The sequence below is a fragment of the Bolinopsis microptera genome, chromosome 3, assembly GCF_026151205.1.
Source record: "Bolinopsis microptera isolate Bmic1 chromosome 3, MBARI_Bmic_1.0, whole genome shotgun sequence".
Classification (NCBI taxonomy): domain Eukaryota; kingdom Metazoa; phylum Ctenophora; class Tentaculata; order Lobata; family Bolinopsidae; genus Bolinopsis; species Bolinopsis microptera.
In genome coordinates, this window is record NC_087074.1 from 18807063 (window position 1) to 18827028 (window position 19966).

At 39.0% G+C, this 19966-nt stretch overlaps 2 protein-coding genes across 3 annotated transcripts in view; both read left to right on the plus strand.

Moving 5' to 3' along the window:
* Positions 1-19966, plus strand: part of LOC134812739 (intersectin-1-like) — a 59502-nt gene that overhangs the window by 28439 nt on the left and 11097 nt on the right. For both annotated transcript variants that reach the window (XM_063820282.1, XM_063820283.1), the window contains 2 exons: positions 18065-18205; positions 18619-18697. In XM_063820282.1, the coding sequence (XP_063676352.1) occupies positions 18065-18205; positions 18619-18697 (220 nt within the window). The remainder of the gene's footprint in view (positions 1-18064; positions 18206-18618; positions 18698-19966) is intronic.
* On the plus strand, positions 7895-9372 carry LOC134812745 (galanin receptor type 1-like). The gene has a single exon (XM_063820308.1). The coding sequence runs from the start codon at positions 7927-7929 to the stop codon at positions 9007-9009; it is 1083 nt and encodes a 360-aa protein (XP_063676378.1). The 5' UTR covers positions 7895-7926; the 3' UTR covers positions 9010-9372.

The window sequence follows — 19966 nt, forward strand, 5'->3', positions numbered from 1 at the left end:
ATGGTAAAAACTACAAATGAACAGCAGATTTATAAATCTGCTGATAAAAATTAGATAAAAGACATGGTAACTGATAAGAGTTTGAAGTTACACGTAAGCAGATAAATTGTCTAAAATTTCTGTCGCAAATCAAGTTTATAGTGCATCATGAATTTAGGCCTATTCGATCAAAGTTATATTAGGAGATATTAGGAAAATAGTTCGGTCGGCCGGAAGGGAGTCCAGACTGAGTGTGGTGTGGAGGCAGGATCACCGAGAGACTCGAGATGCTTGTGAGAGTAGTGTACTCATCTAACCGCCATCCAGTAGGTGCCATATATATATATATAGACGCTTTTGCAGTCAATTATAGCCTACATTTAAGTGTCCGTAGATTCAAAAGTATAAAAGATACAGTCATTTCGAACCACAGGTCTTGAAGATAATCGTTTACACTCCAGTTTCCATTATATCAAAAAATAATTTAACGTCATCATCATCACTTGATGACGTCATCAAGTTAAGTGTTTTTAAAACTTGGTTTTTAACAAAATAACAACTTTTCAAATCGATTTTAAACCATTAAGGAGTAATTTTATTCAAAATCTGAGGACATTTTCATCTTAGATAATTGTTCAAGCATTCTGAAAATCTACCGGAAAATGTTCCTACCTTGCTCCTTCATAAAGATATTCGCTATTGAAGTTAGTGCTTTTTTGAAGAATAATTTTATAAAAATACAAAAGTTGTGAATTAGTATTCTCTGGTGTTGGGCCATCCCTTGGGTTGTGGAGCTCGATTGTGCTTCCTAAAGGTCTAAATTGTGTTATAGGCTAGTTTTAAAGTTGAAAATCGAAAAGTTGCACACGTGGGGACACGCCCAAATTGATAGAAAATTGCTAAAATTACTGAAAATTGCTGTTTTCACCATTTTTATCAACTTTGGAGTCCCGTTGTGATCCAAGTTCTATATGAAATCTTCTGAAACTTTGCATGCTTATTAAATTATATATAAAATACTGCTATGCAAAAATTTACGGTGATTCAATATTGTATGCGCACGCAACGTCCGATCAGAGTTTGCACGTGCGAAAGGTGAGAATTTTGCTCATTCGTGATTTCGAATAAATTCTGCTTTCCCGCGATATTTAAATGGAATTATATATGAATTTAATGCCAACTTGAATGAGTAAAAAGTGCCATATTCAGTCAGGTAAAATTTCGAAATCGATGAAATTACCTCCTAATTATTAATATAAATATTAATGAAGTTATGAGTTTACATTTCGGCTTTGTAAATTATTCTGACATTATAATCAAAAAGAGATGATATTTGACCAAAACCCATAATCATGGGTAGAGTGTACCGCTGCCAGTGTCTCTCTTTTCCAAACAAAAGGAAATGATATTAATTTGAATAACCGTCCGCAAATGCAAATTGGTACCGAGAATGAAATCGGTCGCTCGCTTTTTCCATTCGATCACGGCTTACGAATTGTAATTGGTAATAAAGCTTATTTATTAGAAAAAGCGAGCGACCGATTTCATTCTCGGTACCAATTTGCATTTGCGGACGGTTATTCAAATTAATATCATTTCCTTTTGTTTGGAAAAGAGAGACACTGGCAGCGGTACACTCTACCCATGATTATGGGTTTTGGTCAAATACCCACTACAAAATACTTCTTGGACTTGATACAATTATTCAGGATCACAGCCTTGTTTTACTCGATCAAGTTTCCAGATTGTACGCGTTACACTTCGTCGGAACAAGTTGTGAGCTTTTGCTCAACATAATAAGCAGAAACTTTAGCGCAGTTTGTTGATTTCGATGAAGATTTGTCTTGCTATTTTGTTAAAAAAACAAAAGTAAATTTGATTCATGGGAAAACTATTTACAATTTAATTATCCCATTTTGAGGGCTACTTTTGCAAAAGGTTTTATGTCAACTTTCTTTATTCCTCGGAACTGCAGAATGAGGAGCGTATTTGTCATATTTAATATCCATAAAACTTGTGACTTGTTGGTTCATGACACTAGGTATCAGTTTTACCTCTAATTTGTAGAATTGCTCATCTTTTTATCTTAAAAGCCACATAACCTGTTATGTATACAGCTTGAGATCTGGTCTCCTCACCATTATGTCACAACAGTTCTTAGCTGCAAGATATCAAAGCTTATACTAATCATCCATTGAAGCTACTAATCTGTCCCGGAGAACAGATTAGTCACGTGGTTAAGTTTTGAGCAGGTGACTAGTGGACTCCTTAGTAACCTTAGTAACCAAACTAGTGGACTCCTTAGTAACCAAACTAGTGGACTCCTTAGTAACCTTAGTAACCAAACTAGTGGACTCCTTAGTAACCAAACTAGTGGACTCCTTAGTAACCTCATTAACCAAACTAGTGGCCTCCTTAGTTACCAAACTAGTGGACTCCTTAGTAACCAAACTAGTGGACTCCTTAGTAACCAAACTAGTGGACTCCTTAGTAACCTCAGTAACCAAACTAGTGGCCTCCGTAGTTACCAAACTAGTGGACTCATTAGTAACCAAAGCCATCTCAACCGTCTCTAGAATAATAGTATAAAGGGATTAGAGTAAATTCTACTTTAGTTGAAATACATAATCAAGTTCAATATTTATAAGCCCTTGAGTGGCTTGTGTTGTCATGACACTAGGTATCTGCTCTTCCTCTACTTGGTAGAATTGCTCCTCCTTTAACCTTAATAGCTGCATATGAGCCGTTCAAATTATGTGAACAAAAACATAGGTGTGTCGGGTACTGGAGATCTGAGTCTAATTGTATTGTTCTTCAGGGCTGTTTGTGTGCAGGGTTCAGTTTAATGGTTAATGGTCGTCTCATGAAACTATCCTTGTTACCGTGAGACCTTTTTGCGAACTTACACGTCTTGAGGATGTGATTAACTCGTATATCTCCATTTTTTAGCTTAGTTGACTTCATGAACTGTGATGAAATGTTCCCGGATCCAGATTAGGATAAGCCAGGTTCCGGGCCTGGAATCATGTAATCGTACATGTGATTCTAACCTGCTTTTAAAGCTAACACATAAAAATTTGTCATAATTAACCAGTCAGGCAGCTTGGTTTAAGTTACTTACCACTTAGTTTATAAGTTTATAAGTCACCCTGAAACTTCGTATGAACCAACTATAGTTTAAGTGCTACTTGAGCTGCAGCTTGAACAGCTGAAGATAGTGAAAGTTAAAGTGCTACACCTCAACAACACTGTTGTGATTGAAGTTCGTTTGATGGCCTCTTGGTTCCTATAAATATCAGAAGTATTTGCCACTTAACTTAAAATCTTAATATAATGAAGAAACTGCTTATAACTTAAGGATGAGGTATTTCTGTGGTAGGTCGGACTACAGTGCACATTAGTTCACGTAAATTTAGTTGAGGGCTAAAATCTCCGCCCTAAATGCGTCCTGATTATGAAATCCCTGACTGCGTATTAGTCAGTTCCAGCCAGGAATGTTCCTTGACGCTACATTAATATCCTCTACTCCCGCCATTGTGATTAGTTACTTCCATGGAATAGTATCTTTATATTGTTAGATAGCTAAAGACAAATAACACATGTTATTTGAAAGCTTCTAAAAATCCTGTCAACCTTTAATTGTAGAAATCTCCCCCAGTTGATCTCGTATACCCCATAAAGCCATAAACACATTTGATTAAGACAAATTACCGACCTGAGGAAATGGTCATGGTTACCAACGAATATTCTGTCGAATTTTCATTACCAGAAATCTTAGCCAATCTGCCAGATATCAAATATGAATCTAGTTGCTCCATGATCTAATGATCCTGCTGGCTTTTTAAGAAAAGGGGTCGGCCACCAGGGTATTACCTAAACGGTACTTCGTGGTGCATTTTATTTTACCGTCATTTCACTTCTTTTGATTAATATTCGCGATCTCTTAACGGCAATACTCTCATAGTTCCACAAAAGTAATGAATTGTGCTGGACAGTCATTTATTATAGCAAAAATACAACTGTTTAATGTTTATTTTATCTCATTATGAAAAAGACCCCATCACAATGCATGAAATGGACGTTTAGTGGTACAGTGTGTACCACCCTGTAGTCTGTACCAGGTACAGAGGAATTAATCACACAAAAGCCACCCTCTCTGTTGGTGAGTGCTGGTATCTGGGGAGCTCGTCCAAATGTCAATACCAGACTCTTCGGGACTACTGCCGAGACCAGAATGTGGCCTCCCGGGTTCCAGCCCCCAACCTGTTGAGGTTCCAGTCCTGATCTGACTCGTTAAATTTAAACATGTTCGTCAAAGCAGGGTCAGAAGGAATGTCTCGAATAATCTGCAGTGCATTATAAGATTATACTACCATTTAATTGTGCACCGTGGCTCTGTCTATTTGTCGATACCCACATTTTTATAGGGTTCATTCATTATACCAAATGGCTTAGGACCCCATAAGGGGTTAAATCTTATTGAAGATCGCTTCAAGCTCCAGAGGTTTTATAGAGCAATGAGCATAAGAATCTTCATTCTGATTGGTTGGAACCCCAAGAAGTGCAACTTTCTACGTTAAGCTCAACTTCTAATGTTAGAATTAGTTGCGTTGTGGACAGTCAGAATAAATGAACGCTACTTCGCAGTGGAACTTCTGGCAAGCAATCTTATCACCTAAACCCTTGACATGTTCCTTCACCGTTATCCGTGACATGTTCCTTCGGGGGAACATGTTTTAATAAATTAACAGGAGCAGTTGAAGAATTTGCAGGCACTTGACGGATGTTCATATCTCGGCTGGTAACCAGGGTAACCAGGGTAACCAGGGTAACCAGGGTAACCAGGGTAACCAGGGTAACCAGGGTAACCAGGGTTACCAGGGTAACCATGGTAACCAGGGTAACCACTAACCAGGGTAGCCAGGGTAACCAGGGTAACCAGGGTAACCACTAACCAGGGTAACCAGGGTAACCAGTGTAACCAGGGTAACCAGGGTAACCATGGTAACCAGGGTAACCAAGGTAACCAGGGTAACCAGGGTAACCAGGATAACCATGGTAACCAGGGTAACCATGGTAACCAGGGTAACCAAGGTAACCATGGTAACCAGGGTAACCAGGGTAACCAGGGTAACCAGGGTAACTAGGGTAACCAGGGTAACCAGGGTAACCAGGGTAACCAGGGTAACCAGGGTACCCTAATCACTGTCACCCCTGAACCTCCAGGCTGACAAGTTCTCCTATTCTCAGCCACCAACCTTCACCTAGTGTGATGTCCGCCCTACCTCAGCTTTCTCTCATCTCAACAATCATTGTGTATAAATCAGAGTGCCCTGTCCTTCATTTGTCTGTGTAAGTCTTGGCGGTGATAGCTCTAATCATACTCTGATATTGACAGTAATCACACACGCTCTGATACCCATCCCACCTAACGTATAGTGAGATCAGTAACAGTGGTCCGCTGTAACCTGGTAATAATCTGCATTTTTGTAGAATAGTCCTTCCTCCTCAGACAATTATTTTCATCATTTGACAATTCTTTTCATTATTTCTCCCTTGTGTCATTAAATGGCGATGGCGCAGGGTATTCTAAAAATAATTCGTCGTTTATTTCATTTCAACAGACAATAATCATGTCAAATAATTGCGTGGCCTATGATTTTTCGACATTTTCGTATTCAAGAATTTGATTAGATGCCGCTAATCTGTACGTATAGTCGAGAATCGAGATCGATACCTCGACAATGAACTCTTAAAATCCAGATCTGCTGTCGTCAAACTCTCTTAATACCAGTAAAAGGTCACGTACTTCTTCGGGATGGCATTCTTTCAAAATTAAATTCCTAGTTGTCATGCTGGAGACACAATTGGAGCGTTGTAAGGCTGGCTGGACATAAGTAATGCATCCAAGTTCTGTGCGTAAATTGTGCTCTAAGTTTAAGTGATCGTTTTTGGCCCAAAGCGATCCTTAAACGACCCTTGGCCTTGGTGGATTATATTTAATGTTCGCGTTGTTTTCAGTACATGGCTAAAAATGAAAGATGAATAGTTCTTTAACTTGGTATTTGTTTACTCTCGAAGTTTGTTCATTTCAACATACAAAGATACAAGCCCGGTTATTATCAGCGCTGCTTCTCTAAGTTGAGGATCCAAAGAACATTTAACATTCTCTTTACATGAGCATTTATGAAATATTAGCTCTGTGAAATAATAACATTGAACCAAGTTTAGGCATCTTTAATGAAACAAGGAGTTATTTTAAAGCCTTTTTTCCTTCAACTCGTTTATTGGGAGGTTAATTTTAAATCTTTACCCGAAGAAGTACTTTACGGTACGAAGAAGGACTTAATCGGTAATTTACGAAATATCGTAACCCCATATTATATACATCAGCGTTGTTGCATAATTTCTCTAGTTAACCAAACTACTCGGCCACTTTCAAGTTTTGTTGTTTTGTGGTTGTTACGAAACCCAAAACTCAGGTTCTACCATCCTCCAAAAGTAGCAAGATGTTTTTTAAGCCTGTCACATGATCTGCAATGTACGTGTTTTAAAATCCAGCACCTTGCCCTCCTAATGCAATGAACTAGGTATTCGGGCTGATACCTACCCAGTTCTTATTAGAATTGCAGCTTGGCAGCTTGAATATTTTAACCGTCAAACTACCCCCTAGGTTATTCATAAATATATTTATCAGCTTTGTAGCCGATTGAATTTCTGCTTCTAGGGGGTTATCGTGGCAGAGAGGAAGTTGCTGAGACTTACGTGTTATCATGAACAGTTTCATATTGATACAATCAGACTCGACTGATGATACTATTGCTCTCCGAGCTGGCCCTAGAATCATGAGTTTAACTAGATATTAGCTCGTGATTGGAGATGACGTTTACCCGAGCTTGTGGTTGGCTATGAGGTAAACCGTAGGTTTGATTTATCATTCGAGGACGGAGGTCTGACGAATGTTCGTGCGCAAACAATTGATATCTGATTAATCCAAATTCGATGTCTTTTCTTGGTATTGGTGCTTGGTATTGCTGTATTGGTGCTTTGAACTAAGTGATCGAAGAAATGATCTTATGATTTTTGGAAAATTCTGCTGCCTTTAGTGAAGTCATAGTCCTATTTGAGCAATGATCTAATTCCCTGGTAGACTACTCGCCATCGAGGTGGTCAAAAATCGGATGACCCTTCCTACTACGAGGATAAACACAACCAAAGTAACCAAAGTAAGTATCTCTTTAGCCTACGTCAGTCGATAAACAAACACGGCCCACTCTTTGCTTTTAGTTCTAATCGATTTCCCATTAACTATAAAATAAAGTAAGATCATCAAAGAGCAAGGTATTCAATTCTTGTTACGGTTCAAAGTGAGCATCCTTGGGTTAGCGTACTTCCCCGAACTCTGTTGAGAGGAAAAACTCAAAAACTGCTGCTTAATTTTGTAATTGTCCTGTCAACTGTAAGCTACCCTGGATTGTGGATCTGAAGATTAGATTGTAAAATCAATAAGTCGACGATTGCATTTTAGTGAGTAAAAATTAATTTAGGCTCCTCTAGTTTTATTCGCTGGTTCCTTCCATCAATCATGGGCATAATCTTCATAATTCTTTATGAATTTCGTATTATAAGCTTGTAAAGCAACTTTAAAGTTCTTAAATCTGGACCTTCACCTAACATTAACATTATTAAACATGATTGGGATCATTAAACTGCTTAATACGTGTCCGATTTCCTACCCACCCTGTCGCAATTAAATTATTCTTGATTTTGTCTAGACGGAAGTTAGCACGTGTTAAACTAACAGATAGCTGCTCCAGGATCATATCTTGTAAATATATAATTTTTAATAGGATGCGATGTTTACTTCTTGATTTTACTGTTCCTAACGAAATATTTTCTCCACATGACTAGGTGATCTCCTGTAACAACTACATCCATCCAACCGATATGGATCTAGAGACCCTGAACACTCTCTCCCCAGCTTCGGACATCGCCCCTCCCGAATACCACCCCATCTACTGGGCGGACATCCTGCTGTGTGCTGCCTACATCTTGTGTCTAGTGGTTGGGGTTCCTGGTAACTTGGTAGCAATCAATTATTTTATAAAGGAGGGAAGGATGACCAGCTACCTGTTCTTATCCACTGCAGTGGTGGATTTATTGGCCCTGGCCGTCAAGAGTATCCCTATAAGTATCAGCCTTATCTTCCACCGGAAACCTTCCATTTACACGAGCGAGATTGCGTGTTATGTTCTGGGAATGTTCCAGAATGGAACCATCATGGCTTCCGTGTTCATAGTGGCAGTCCTCAGTTCAACTCGCACATACTCCCTAGTCTTCCCTTTAAAGATAGTGAAAAGGAGGGCAGTGGGTCTGTTCATGGTCACCTTCTTCCTAATCCTCACAGCACACGAGGTGCTGCCGGTCCTGTTCCACAAGCTCGAGTTTACCTACAGTGAGGAGGATGTCATATGCTGGGATGCTGGGGACTGGTCTATGTATGATGACATGGTGGACAGCCTCTTTCTAGCACTTCCTATCATTCCTATAGCTATCTGCTGCATCGTCTCCTGTCACCAAGTCTACTTCTCCTCCAAGAACGCCATCTCCCAGAGCAGGCTGAAGAGCAGTGCCACCATCACCATCATCCTCTACACCATCACCTACATCATCTTCAACACCCCCAACTTTGTGAACTACGTGCTGTGGAATATCACCAGTATCGCGTACGAGTGGCCCGGACGGTTCTACAGCTCCCTGTTTATGCAGTACTACAGTTGGAACATCTCCGGGGAGCTGTGTTTGGTAATGAACAGCGCCGTGAACCCTCTCATATATCTGTTCAGGATACAGAGGTACAGGGACTGGGTCAGGGAGGGAAGGGGACCCAAGATCAGGGGTCCCACTAAAATGTCGCTAGTTATCGGGAATGAACAATCACTGAGAAGATGCACTTCCACAGATCTCAAGGCTAACAATAGATTTTCAACCGCTGTAACCAATACGGGCGTGGGGTGTCATTCGGTGTAAGAAATAATGTAATATCAGACTATCAATAACTAGAATATATTAAACTATAGTTCTGTAGGGACCCATATCAGTGTTCACCGAGTCGCAGCAGCAGACCTCCAGAGTGTAAGTCTTGTTATTTATTTTACACCACTCGGCGTTTTCAACACCTTCCCTGTAATTTGTTTTCTAATTTGAATTTCTTATATATATATACTTTTATCCCAGTAGTGGGATGTATTTGTTTATTGCTATTGTATCGCTGCTGATGCTGCTGGCCATTCTATTATCAGGAGTCACAATTATTCCTGGGATTGAGTTTTGAAAAATAGTTAATATAATCGCATTTCCCAGTTATATATAATATCTATTTGTAGTTAAACAAATTTCAACCTTTCGTTTCTTTTATTTTTCAGAATAAAGCTGCCTGAACTATCGGAACTCTTAACTTAAAGTTACTTAATCATTGGGGATATGTAAAAAGAAAGGAGCTTCATTCCCGAACAGAAATGCTGGTAACCCTGATTTTAATCAAATTTAACTCATAGACCCACTTCAGTAGTTTATGATGCCCTTGTAAGGCGTAATAGATCTTAACCGCCATTTGTTAGCTGTCGTTCAGATCATCACATTACTAGAACATTCTCTGATATCCCATACGGCTGGGTTATCTGGTTTCCGCTCTATTCGGTCCAATGATCAGGGGTTGGGTGGCCTCGGTATTTTCTCTCGACGCTGTTTAAATAGAGCTCAAAGACATTAAATTCATATAAATTCATATAAACTTTATATTGAAATATTACAACTTAAGATGAAGATTCGAGTAGACAACTTCCTGCGTAAATGAAAACTCCCTCCATTTGATAAATTGGCGCATTAAAAATAAACAGCTCGCCTGTCAAAACTTTGCAAGATTCTCCAGAATATTTAACTTCAGTAGTTGAGGCATTTTGAAATCAGTCAGGGTACCTGCCCACTACATTAAAGGGATCACTAGAATATATTAACTAGAATATGGAATCATATTTTATAGTCTTTTATAGTCAAATCATCATGATAAATTGCAATATTCTTGAAATATCAGTGGGGGAAATTATGAGCTCCAAGAAATCAGAAAAATGCATATATTTTATAAATGTTTTGTAAACTACGCTGTCAAGTTCACTAAAACTACAAATAAAATAACAACACTTGTCGTTATGTAATAGCCCAGAATAATCTAATAAATATTGGAATTCCTCCGATATGCTCTGTCAAAAAACAGTCATTGCAAAGCCATTGAAAGGAAGACTGAAGACTATAACACGACAATTTACTAATACTGAACTTTCAGTAATTAGTAAACTAATACTGCAATTAGTTATTAACAGTTCCCGGAGTGCATGCCGTGCGAGAGTACACCTACACAACATATCCAGCACAGTATTTTATAGAGGGAGGAGGAGGGGTACTAATTAATTATAAACTAGTACACACTTTAATACAGTGCAGTAAAGATGAGCATCCTCTTTACTTGTTACACAGTTGTATTTTATCAGGTTCGGTTCTAGGATCGGTCAATAACCGTGTGATTTCTGGAACCTTGTGTTCCCACTGAACCTAAAATCGGTTCGTCCTTGTTAGTCGAAAGCAGTGATTGAGAAGTTGTGACAGTGACTGCTTGTTTGTTTATAGAACCCGTCCCCAATCTCGTATTGGAAAATACTAAACTCAATTATGAGTGTGAATACGGGTGAAACTGGAATCTGCAAGTGCAGGGGTATTTATTAAACATTTTGAGTTCTGTAAAACTGCAGTTAGAATTGTGCTAGAGTATTTTTAGTATTTACGATCGATATCAGATCTCGATCCTTACATACTTCCAAAATTGAAATCTCCAACTTTCTGCACAATGTACTGGAATGTTTTTTTAAAGTGAAGTGATATAGAAATAAAATCAACGATTTAATTTTAGGAAAGTAAAATTAATTCCCTGGTTTCTTCAGTCAGCTTTAAAGTCGGAAAATCTAAGTATTTAACGTCGATACCAAACCGATTATTGAGCGATGATAGCTAAGTAGTTGATTCCTGGGTTGCAGAGTCCTCCCGATTCCTCAGTCTTTGAATGTGGTTTTTGTTCTTGTTCAGTTCTGTCCATATTTCCTCGTGTTATGTTCAAGGTTTTGTAGTATCATGTTGTCCTCAAATTATTTGTTCGGATTGCGACTTATGTTGGTTCAGAAAGGAACACTTGACTGGCAACTGTTCTCAAATATTGACAATAGAATGACAGCATGGTAACAGAAACACTTTGGTGATAAAGAAAAACATTTAGGATAATATTAATATGCGAAAAACACTTTCTTTTTTTTAAATATTCATTATCAGGCCATAAACATCAATCATTGTCATGTTGATAATGCATTCTGAGCTGATATCAACTCTCATTGTTCGCGCACTTTAAAGCGACTTTTATTCATTTGACTGTGATATTATATATTATTATATATATAGTAGAGATAAGTTTGTTTGATCGCTACAAGTGTTGTCTTGTGTGGACTAGGGCATTTGTCGGGGACCAGAGATAAAGAGTATTTCGTAAGAGATAAAGGAGCATTTCCTAAGAGATAGTAGATACTGATAAAGGAGCATTTCGTAAGAGATGGCGTGTCTTATTGTACGCGCTACAATGATACTCCTGAGTGCCCCGTCGCGGTGCCCTCGTCCCTCAATGACCTTATGCGTACTAATTGCTTTTAAATGTTCCCTCATGCCGATTCTTTTATTGCTTATCTTTAAGTCAACTGTTTACATTTTACATAAATTTTGAATCATATCCAAAGGGCTCTCTCAAATTAAATTCTAACGATTTGTTGTTTCATTTTAGCGATTTGATCTCGTCGTGCAGTCCTAAAACGGAGCTTTTAACTGATATTTTGAGAATATGAGCATCCCTCATATTACTTCTGATTATTTTTAGTGGTGCATGATTATTAGTACAGACAGATCCGTTTGAAACGTCGATTTACCGACACAACGAGCTCTCAAAGCTAGTTGTCCTTATAGCTGTAAGCTGATCAACTTTATGGCTGACCAACTTTTCCACTTGTCTTCAGGCCACTTTTTGCTTTTATTTTTTGTCAAATATCTTTAGTAGTGAACATCATAGAAGGCTGCGAATTCAACACAGGAAATTTCCTAAAATCTGTACGTCAGATGATCAGTTAATTGGCTAATACAAATAAAATTAGCTAATTTAAAAAATCTTTAAAACTTTCGATCGGCTCAAAATGATTGAAATTGCATAAAACGAGTAGAAACATAGTTTTTAGAAAAATTTCTCCCTTTTAAATTAAAACTGGGAAAAAGTTACGTTCGGGAATACTAAAATCAGTTACTTACTTCGTTACTTCGTTGAGTTCATCCGTGGAGCCGGAAGGGGCATCAGATATCTGACCACCTGGATGGCGAGTAGTCAACCAGTGAGTTGGACCAACTGCAGCTGTAGCCGGAGACCGGAGGGTTGTCCGGTATCAAAGCAAGAAAGTTCGACAAACTACACTTAAACATGTCAAAGGATGTATCAGCCTTTACTGTGTGAGGCACTATGTTCCACAGCTTCAGTCCTTGGACTGCAAAAGACCTGTCGTACAGTGACTGGTTGCGTACGGAACTTGACTTGGACAATGAGGGTATGACAGCTACATCACTGTGTCTGTATTATATCTCTTAGGAAATGCTCCTTTATCTCAAATTGTGAAGGCTTGTTGAAGTGGAGTTATAAATATCAATACTGACTGATCTGCGTCGAGTACAGTATTTCATCATGCGATTGTGCAACAAATCTATTATCCTCGAACTTTGCATCACGTCTCATCGCTCTGATAGTGCATAGCCCTTCTGTAGTACCACCATAATCGGTCTTCTTAAGAAACTAAGTTATTTGCAACCTTCAGCTGCTCCGTAATATTGGGAGTTTTTAATGGTGCTCTGAATATGGCAGTTATCCCCGAACCCACTGCTATTCTTCTGCTGTAAATTAATAAACGAGGTTTTCATCACTTCAACATCCCTCCTTTTGGCCGTCTTTTAATAGACCTACCGCTGAAAGGTCAACCTGGTGAATGTTTTCACCAACACCCCTAACTTCCGGTATGTAGACTGTTGAGTCTCACGGTTGGAAATACACGCATATTTTGATTTTGGCTTACAAGTTATTGCTATTATTCATCAGTTTTACTATCTCCGAATCTGATTTCTTGATTTCCACGTACTAGGGTGCCAGTCTAATATTGAACATATTGTTTCCTGGCTGGCTGTTAACACTTGATCTTGTCGGCAGACAGTATGAATAACATTAACAAATGGAGAGACAGGAATTTAATGTCTGTCACCGGCTCATGGTTAGCGTTTGTCTGAGTTTCGCTAATATTTGGCTTATTTAAAGTTAACTAAAACTTTTCCTAAAAACTCACGACACTCTATTAGCATACTTATTCTACTGTCGTCTGTCACACATAGACGTTACAAAGAAAAGTACCTCGGCCTGACTGCCTCTAACTCACTCTCCCACAGACGTACCACTGCACAACAACATAACCGTCCCCCCCCCTCCTATCGGTCGCAGGTTCATGTTGTTATACCGTGGAGGGTCCCTGCCAATAACTGCCATCCCCCTAACCCTACATTTCCGGGAATAAGAGAAGCACTGCAGCACATAACGTTAAACAGTCCTTGAAGCCTTCTTTGTCTATGTCCAGTAGATTGGCCCGGAGCCAGGTCCCAGCTCTCTGAATATGAAGTTATCACAGCACCAACTAATAACTTAATAAGCGCCGGTGATGGATGTAGAACCATGGTGTAGCTGCCGACATTGCTCCGTTTATTAGCGTCTGCCCCACCACCGTATCCCGGTATAAATATCTAGTTTTAAAATGCTCTAAAACTTGAGATATCCGAGGATGTGCCTTGGTTCTCCAATCAGTTGATTGAAACCACATTCTAGTTCATTTAACTTCCACCACATACCCGGGTTAGTGGGCGCTGCCTTCGTTAGGAACTGTCTTAAAATAGTTGTAACTAGGTGGTAACTAGGTGGTAACTAGGTGGTAACTAGGTGGTAACTAGGTGGTAACTAACACCACATACCCGGGTTAGTGGGCGCTGCCTTCGTTAGGAACTGTCTTAAAATAGTTGTAACTAGGTGGTAACTAGGTGGTAACTAGGTGGTAACTAGGTGGTAACTAGGTGGTAACTAGGTGGTAACTAGGTGGTAACTAACACCACATACCCGGGTTAGTGGGCGCTGCCTTCGTTAGGAACTGTCTTAAAATAGTTGTAGCTAGGTGGTAACTAGGTGGTAACCACATACCCGGGTTAGTGGGCGCTGCCTTCGTTAGGAACTGTCTTAAAACAGTTCTAGTGCTGGTTCTAATGTGGGTAGTACCTGCTGGTGATGATTCCTTTTATTGATTGAGCACTATCTAACTGTCTTGTCTATTGTGGCTCTGAGAGTCTGACAGCTCTGTGAATATAATGTAATCTCCTCTCTGTACGCTCTTGTGAAACCCCCAAACCGTAATATTGTAATTGTATTGCCGTATTTTCCATAGCACGACAATTAATGACTGATATTGTTGCTTGGAACACGACAAAAGGCAGCATTATATCCTCGCTATACTGCCAACATGTTAGTCTATCAGCAGCACGGCCTGATTAATTGGACTGGAACCAACAGATGTTTCAGTTTAATCTCTAGCTGAAGCGGTGTCGCTTGGTTAGGCGAGAATAGAAGGCTGCCGAACAAATCATAGCCGGTTATTGGATTCACAATGTCCGTTTCAGTGCGTAGTGGTTTTATAGTTGTGAGGTTTGTGTGTAGAATGGTTTGGTTTTGAGCGGTTATGGGTCCGGGAGTCTAGGGCGTGAGACTTTAGGGCGGCGCCTTACGAAACAGGACTGTAGGGCGTGAAGACGCGTTTAAGAATGACTACAAGGCGGTGGCAAAACATTACGGGGCTGTTTTACACCAATCTTAATTAATTAATTGTCCCCGGTTTTTCTGCTTCATTAGATTTTTCGCTGTGAGTTAATTTTTTGATATTTCTCTGGAACTGAATGTGGCAATTTAAGATGCGTGTTCACTGTTCACTTCTTAAATTGTTCACTTTTAAGATAAAGAGGAATGACGCAATTTTGGCGGGACAAGTGCGAGATTTGTGGCTGTGTAGTTTCCTTGTGGTTTCGTGTTGGAATAATTCAGTTTACAGCAACCGTTTTCGTCTGAATGTCGCAACTTTTTGGCGTTTTCATTCCGATCTGCCCTATTTCATGTTGGAATGTTAGATTATATGACGTAGCATTCTTCTCCCTTTCAAGTCTCACGAACCTAAAATATGTTGGGATTTACATACCTTACTAATTGCGAGTACAGCTTCCCGTAGCACTGTAACTGAAGAATAAGATCACCTCTGTCTCACAGTCAAATGTTTTTACATAGCTGAAACGTTAACATGCCTGTAACACTGTAAACAACTAACGATAACATAGCTGGAGGTCTGTCAACAACACATAGTTTATTATACCAGAATCTACAACTTCAAGCATTATAGTGTTTACTGTTTACACTACTAGCCACTACTGAGTAACACGTGTTTCACTGTACATGTTCGGGACAAGAGCACGTGTGCCATTGTCCGGGACAATAGCAATATAAATTTTAAATAGCTGTACTCCCATGAAACGGGGGAAGCCCTAACCCTAACCCCGTTATTTGGCATTCCTGATTCCCGGTAACGGTAATGAAACTCTCAAAACTAGAGCGCTTAAATAGTATCTCTGTCTTGATGCTTGACACTTATGTTAAATTTGTTGTGTAGAGAGTATGAACATTTTTGTGTAATTCAGTGTTTGGTTCATGTGTGGAATATTTGGCTGGATGTTTTGTGGTGGAAGTCATTTTTGTCACTAATACAGTAAAAATGTCTCTTTTTAACAGTAATTTGACGATTTGCCAGGAAAAAAATAACTATGAACATCGAACAATCGGGCCTATTATCCTATTATTCAGTCACGTCTTTCAAAATGAAGAAGAAGAACTCATCAACACCTTCATGTCTAGACTTAAATTAAGTATCAAAAGTGGATGATATTGTTTGAAGTTTACAATCTGATGAGTAAACTGCTGGTGTTAAATAAATTTCTGGCGTCTGGTGAATGTATTTTCTGTTGATGGTGTATAAATGTCCCGATAAGTCCAAGAACGATTGAAAATATAAAAAGTGTACGGCACATTTTCTCTAGACCAGAACACAACACCATCCTTAAATCCTGATCGTGATGTTTTAACCAACTGTAAAACTTCGAACTAGAGATGCACTAAATATTATTCATCCTAAATATCCTGAGAGTGTCTCAGAGAATATCTTTTGTTGAGGATTGTTCAGTGAGATTTAGTGAGTCACACTTTATTCTCACAGCATTCTCCTCAATCCTCACAGCATTCTCCTGCGATACTTTGTTCCGATGTCAGTATTGCTTTTTACTCTCCATTGCTGGCACTCTCGCTAAGACACACCGCAAGATGTGACACTACACAAATGGAACGCCAGGAACGCGCACTGTTGACTGTCTCGCCGTCTCGCCTGCCTCCTCTCTCTTTTGTCAAATATTCTTGTAGTTCCGGCTGAGGGTTGTTGAAATTGTTAGGGATTAGTTTGTGGATAAAATGAAGCGTTGTTCCACCTCTGATCATTGTAATATATTATACAGTGGGGTGCCATATTATGTAGTTACATTACATTACCTGCATTCACTGCACAGTGCACAGTTATAGTAACTTGTAGACGCACAGCTACTCGACATTCAATTTCGTTTTAAATTCGAATTAAAGTTCTAATATCACTGCCACTACCACATACCTTTTTATTGAATACCTATACCACTTTTTATTGAATACCTATACCACTTCCTCGGAACCTTATGATAGTTTGCCCCCGCCATAACCTTTCCGAAGAAGGCGTAATTTCATTTTGCCCCTTTATTTTGCGTAGGTAGTAGGTACGTGCGTTGGATTGTGACGTGTTGCTGTTGTATTCCGTCCCACTTCTAACGTTTTTATTTTCATCTTGACATTTTTATTACGTTTATTTTGAAAAGCAGGTGAACTAACCTACTTTTAATTTGCCTGAAGTAGCGGTTTTGAAACTGAAAATCTATATCGCTGAGAACTGAGAGTGCGGGTTTAAGCGGATCTGTTGAAGATGGAGAAGCTGCTCTCCGCTCACCTGATATCAGTGGCGGAGACCTTTGCCAATAGCTGCAATGTCTCTATCGTGGAGTTTCAGTTGGACGAGGAGAATAAACAGGTCCTGGAATGTTAAACATTTCACCGGAAATAAGCATTTCACGAGAAATAAACATTTCACAAATATCACTGCAGTTTACGTGTTTATTATTCAAGGGTACATGAGATTCCTTGAAAAGATACCACCAATAATTTGTGATAAAGCTAAGCTTTGTTTTTACACGCTTGCAATTGTATATAAAATATGGCTGGCAAGAGACAATCGTAACATCTCACTAACGAAACTATTTACCGGAACATTACACAGCTGAATTTACACGATGAGAAAATTCCAAAAATCATAGATATATAACTGACTGGATAAGCCCTTTTGTTCACTCATTTTTTGTAACCAAGGAAGAAGCTTACTGATTGCAGGATTACTTTCAGTCTATAAACTGTAGATAAGCAAATTCCGATGAGTTATGCACTTAAAATTTGGTTCAGGCCAAAAATAGAAGCAAATATCTCGATACAGTTCTCTGTGTAAAATTGCGGGGTAAAAATACTGTAATATTACGAGAATTTTATGTTTTAATAACGATATTAGACAACTTAAATATAAATTTCAAGTTGCATTTTTCGCGTCCCGCGCAATCAAGACAAAAGTTATTTTCGTCGAGTATCAGTCGATTATACCCATTATAGAACCCCCCCCCCCCTCTCTCCTCTCCTCGGGTAGAGGGTTGGTACTTGTGTTAATTAACTCTATTATAATTACTCCCCTGTACTCTAACAGTATATCCTCTCCAGGGAGCTGACAGGATCCCAGCCTCACTGCACTGCTACTCTCTCTACCCCTACTCAGCACAGAACAACGACGAACTCTCCCTTAAGAGAGACGATATTATCACTATCACCGAGCAGAGTGATCCTCACTGGTGGATAGGCCGGGTAAGTTGGTCACTAAATGGTCACTAAATGGTCACAGTAGTGGTCACTTTTACTGTGTTCAATCGTTGTTCCATATATTATACGGAATTTGTAGCTAAAAGTTGCTAGTCGTGATCTACAGAAACTATCGCAACTTATAGATATATATAATGTAGTTACCACGACTATTTATAACTAGTCAATAATCGTGGCAAAATGTTCGCATTCCTTATAATTTACTGTATGTGCTATCATCACATGAAACAGTTAGTTAGCCACGGTAGGTATGAAGTATGAACGGAACCTAGTGTGGTCTATTTGAGATAAATTAGTATTATCAGAACCGACAACAATAATCCCGCCAGTCAGTTAATCTGAGGTTAATCAATTAAACCATCTATCAACAGAAACACTAACACTGCATCTGATTTCAGTTAGGAGCAGAAGTGGGAGTACTACCTGCCAACTACGTTCAGCAAATCAACGACCAAGACGCCTGGGAAACTGTAAAAGGTGTGTAATGTTCCTTATCTTGCTCAATGAAAATGTTAAATATCTCTTTACAATTTTCATACCTTTTCTAAAACAGGATCATTAACATCAGTTTATGGTTTATGTAGTGACTATCTGTGTACATGCGTTTATCAGCTATGCTACTTTCTATTACTGAAGTACCTATATATTGTATGACCTTCGTTGCTAGAGATACAACAAAAACGTTCGTTACGTGACGAAATGTATAGAGCCGTATACATGATAGTATAATCCTGTGAAGATAATACAATTCTGTGTACACAGTGATAATTCCACAAGAGGGAATTTGATGAGAGGATATTGTTGATTAATTAATGGAACGTAAAGTTGCATGATGACTACAAACCACTTCATTTACTAAATAATACATCACAACATGTACTAATACTTGTGCACATAAATGTACAATATTTTGTGATAAAGCTTGTTCCTGCTGGAATGTAGATGGTATATTGAGATTGTTGCTTAATCAACTTTGTCTGAAAGTAGACGAAGCTTTTGTGCCCTATAACCGTGAAAGGTATGCGTGTTTGCTGTCTATGTGACCTGTCTTGGAACCTTTCTTAAACTATTCGACATCCTGGTCAGATATAAAGGTTGCTAGTATTTTACTACTGCTTGAAAATATCCAATGAATATTTTACTCCTTCTTGCCCAGTGCTTTTACTCCCTTAACTCCGACTGATACAGATTATCAATTTGTATTGTATCAAATTCCTAATGAAATACCCGCCAACTTCCCACCACGTGACCGCATTATAACACCACGTGACCGCATTATAAGTTGCAGTGTATCTTGTCGCGTTCCTGACTGTATCTCCCTGACTGTTGACAGATTTTCCTCTCCCTACCGTATTAGATGGTATATTTGCCTCTAAATTTGTTTCATGTCCTTAGTTTTTGGGTTTTGGCAGATAAGATTTGCATGAGATCACAAAAATGTTGCCACGTGATGCCAGTTTGTTCAATTTGTATTCTTCGTGCATTTCTTGCATTCTATCACAATCTATTGATAATTTACGAAAATACGTTCTACAGTGTCAAATATGTGACTGTGCAGACTGAAGTGTGTACCCTTCCTTAGATCATCAACCTAGATCCAGGGTTTACATTTGCCTATTACAGAGTAGCTAAACGAAGGAACTAATAACATAGATACTACTCACTAATCAGACGTAATACTATTGTGTTCAAGATGTTGGACAGTATCCAACTGGTTCGTGCTACTACAGAAATGATTAGATCAGT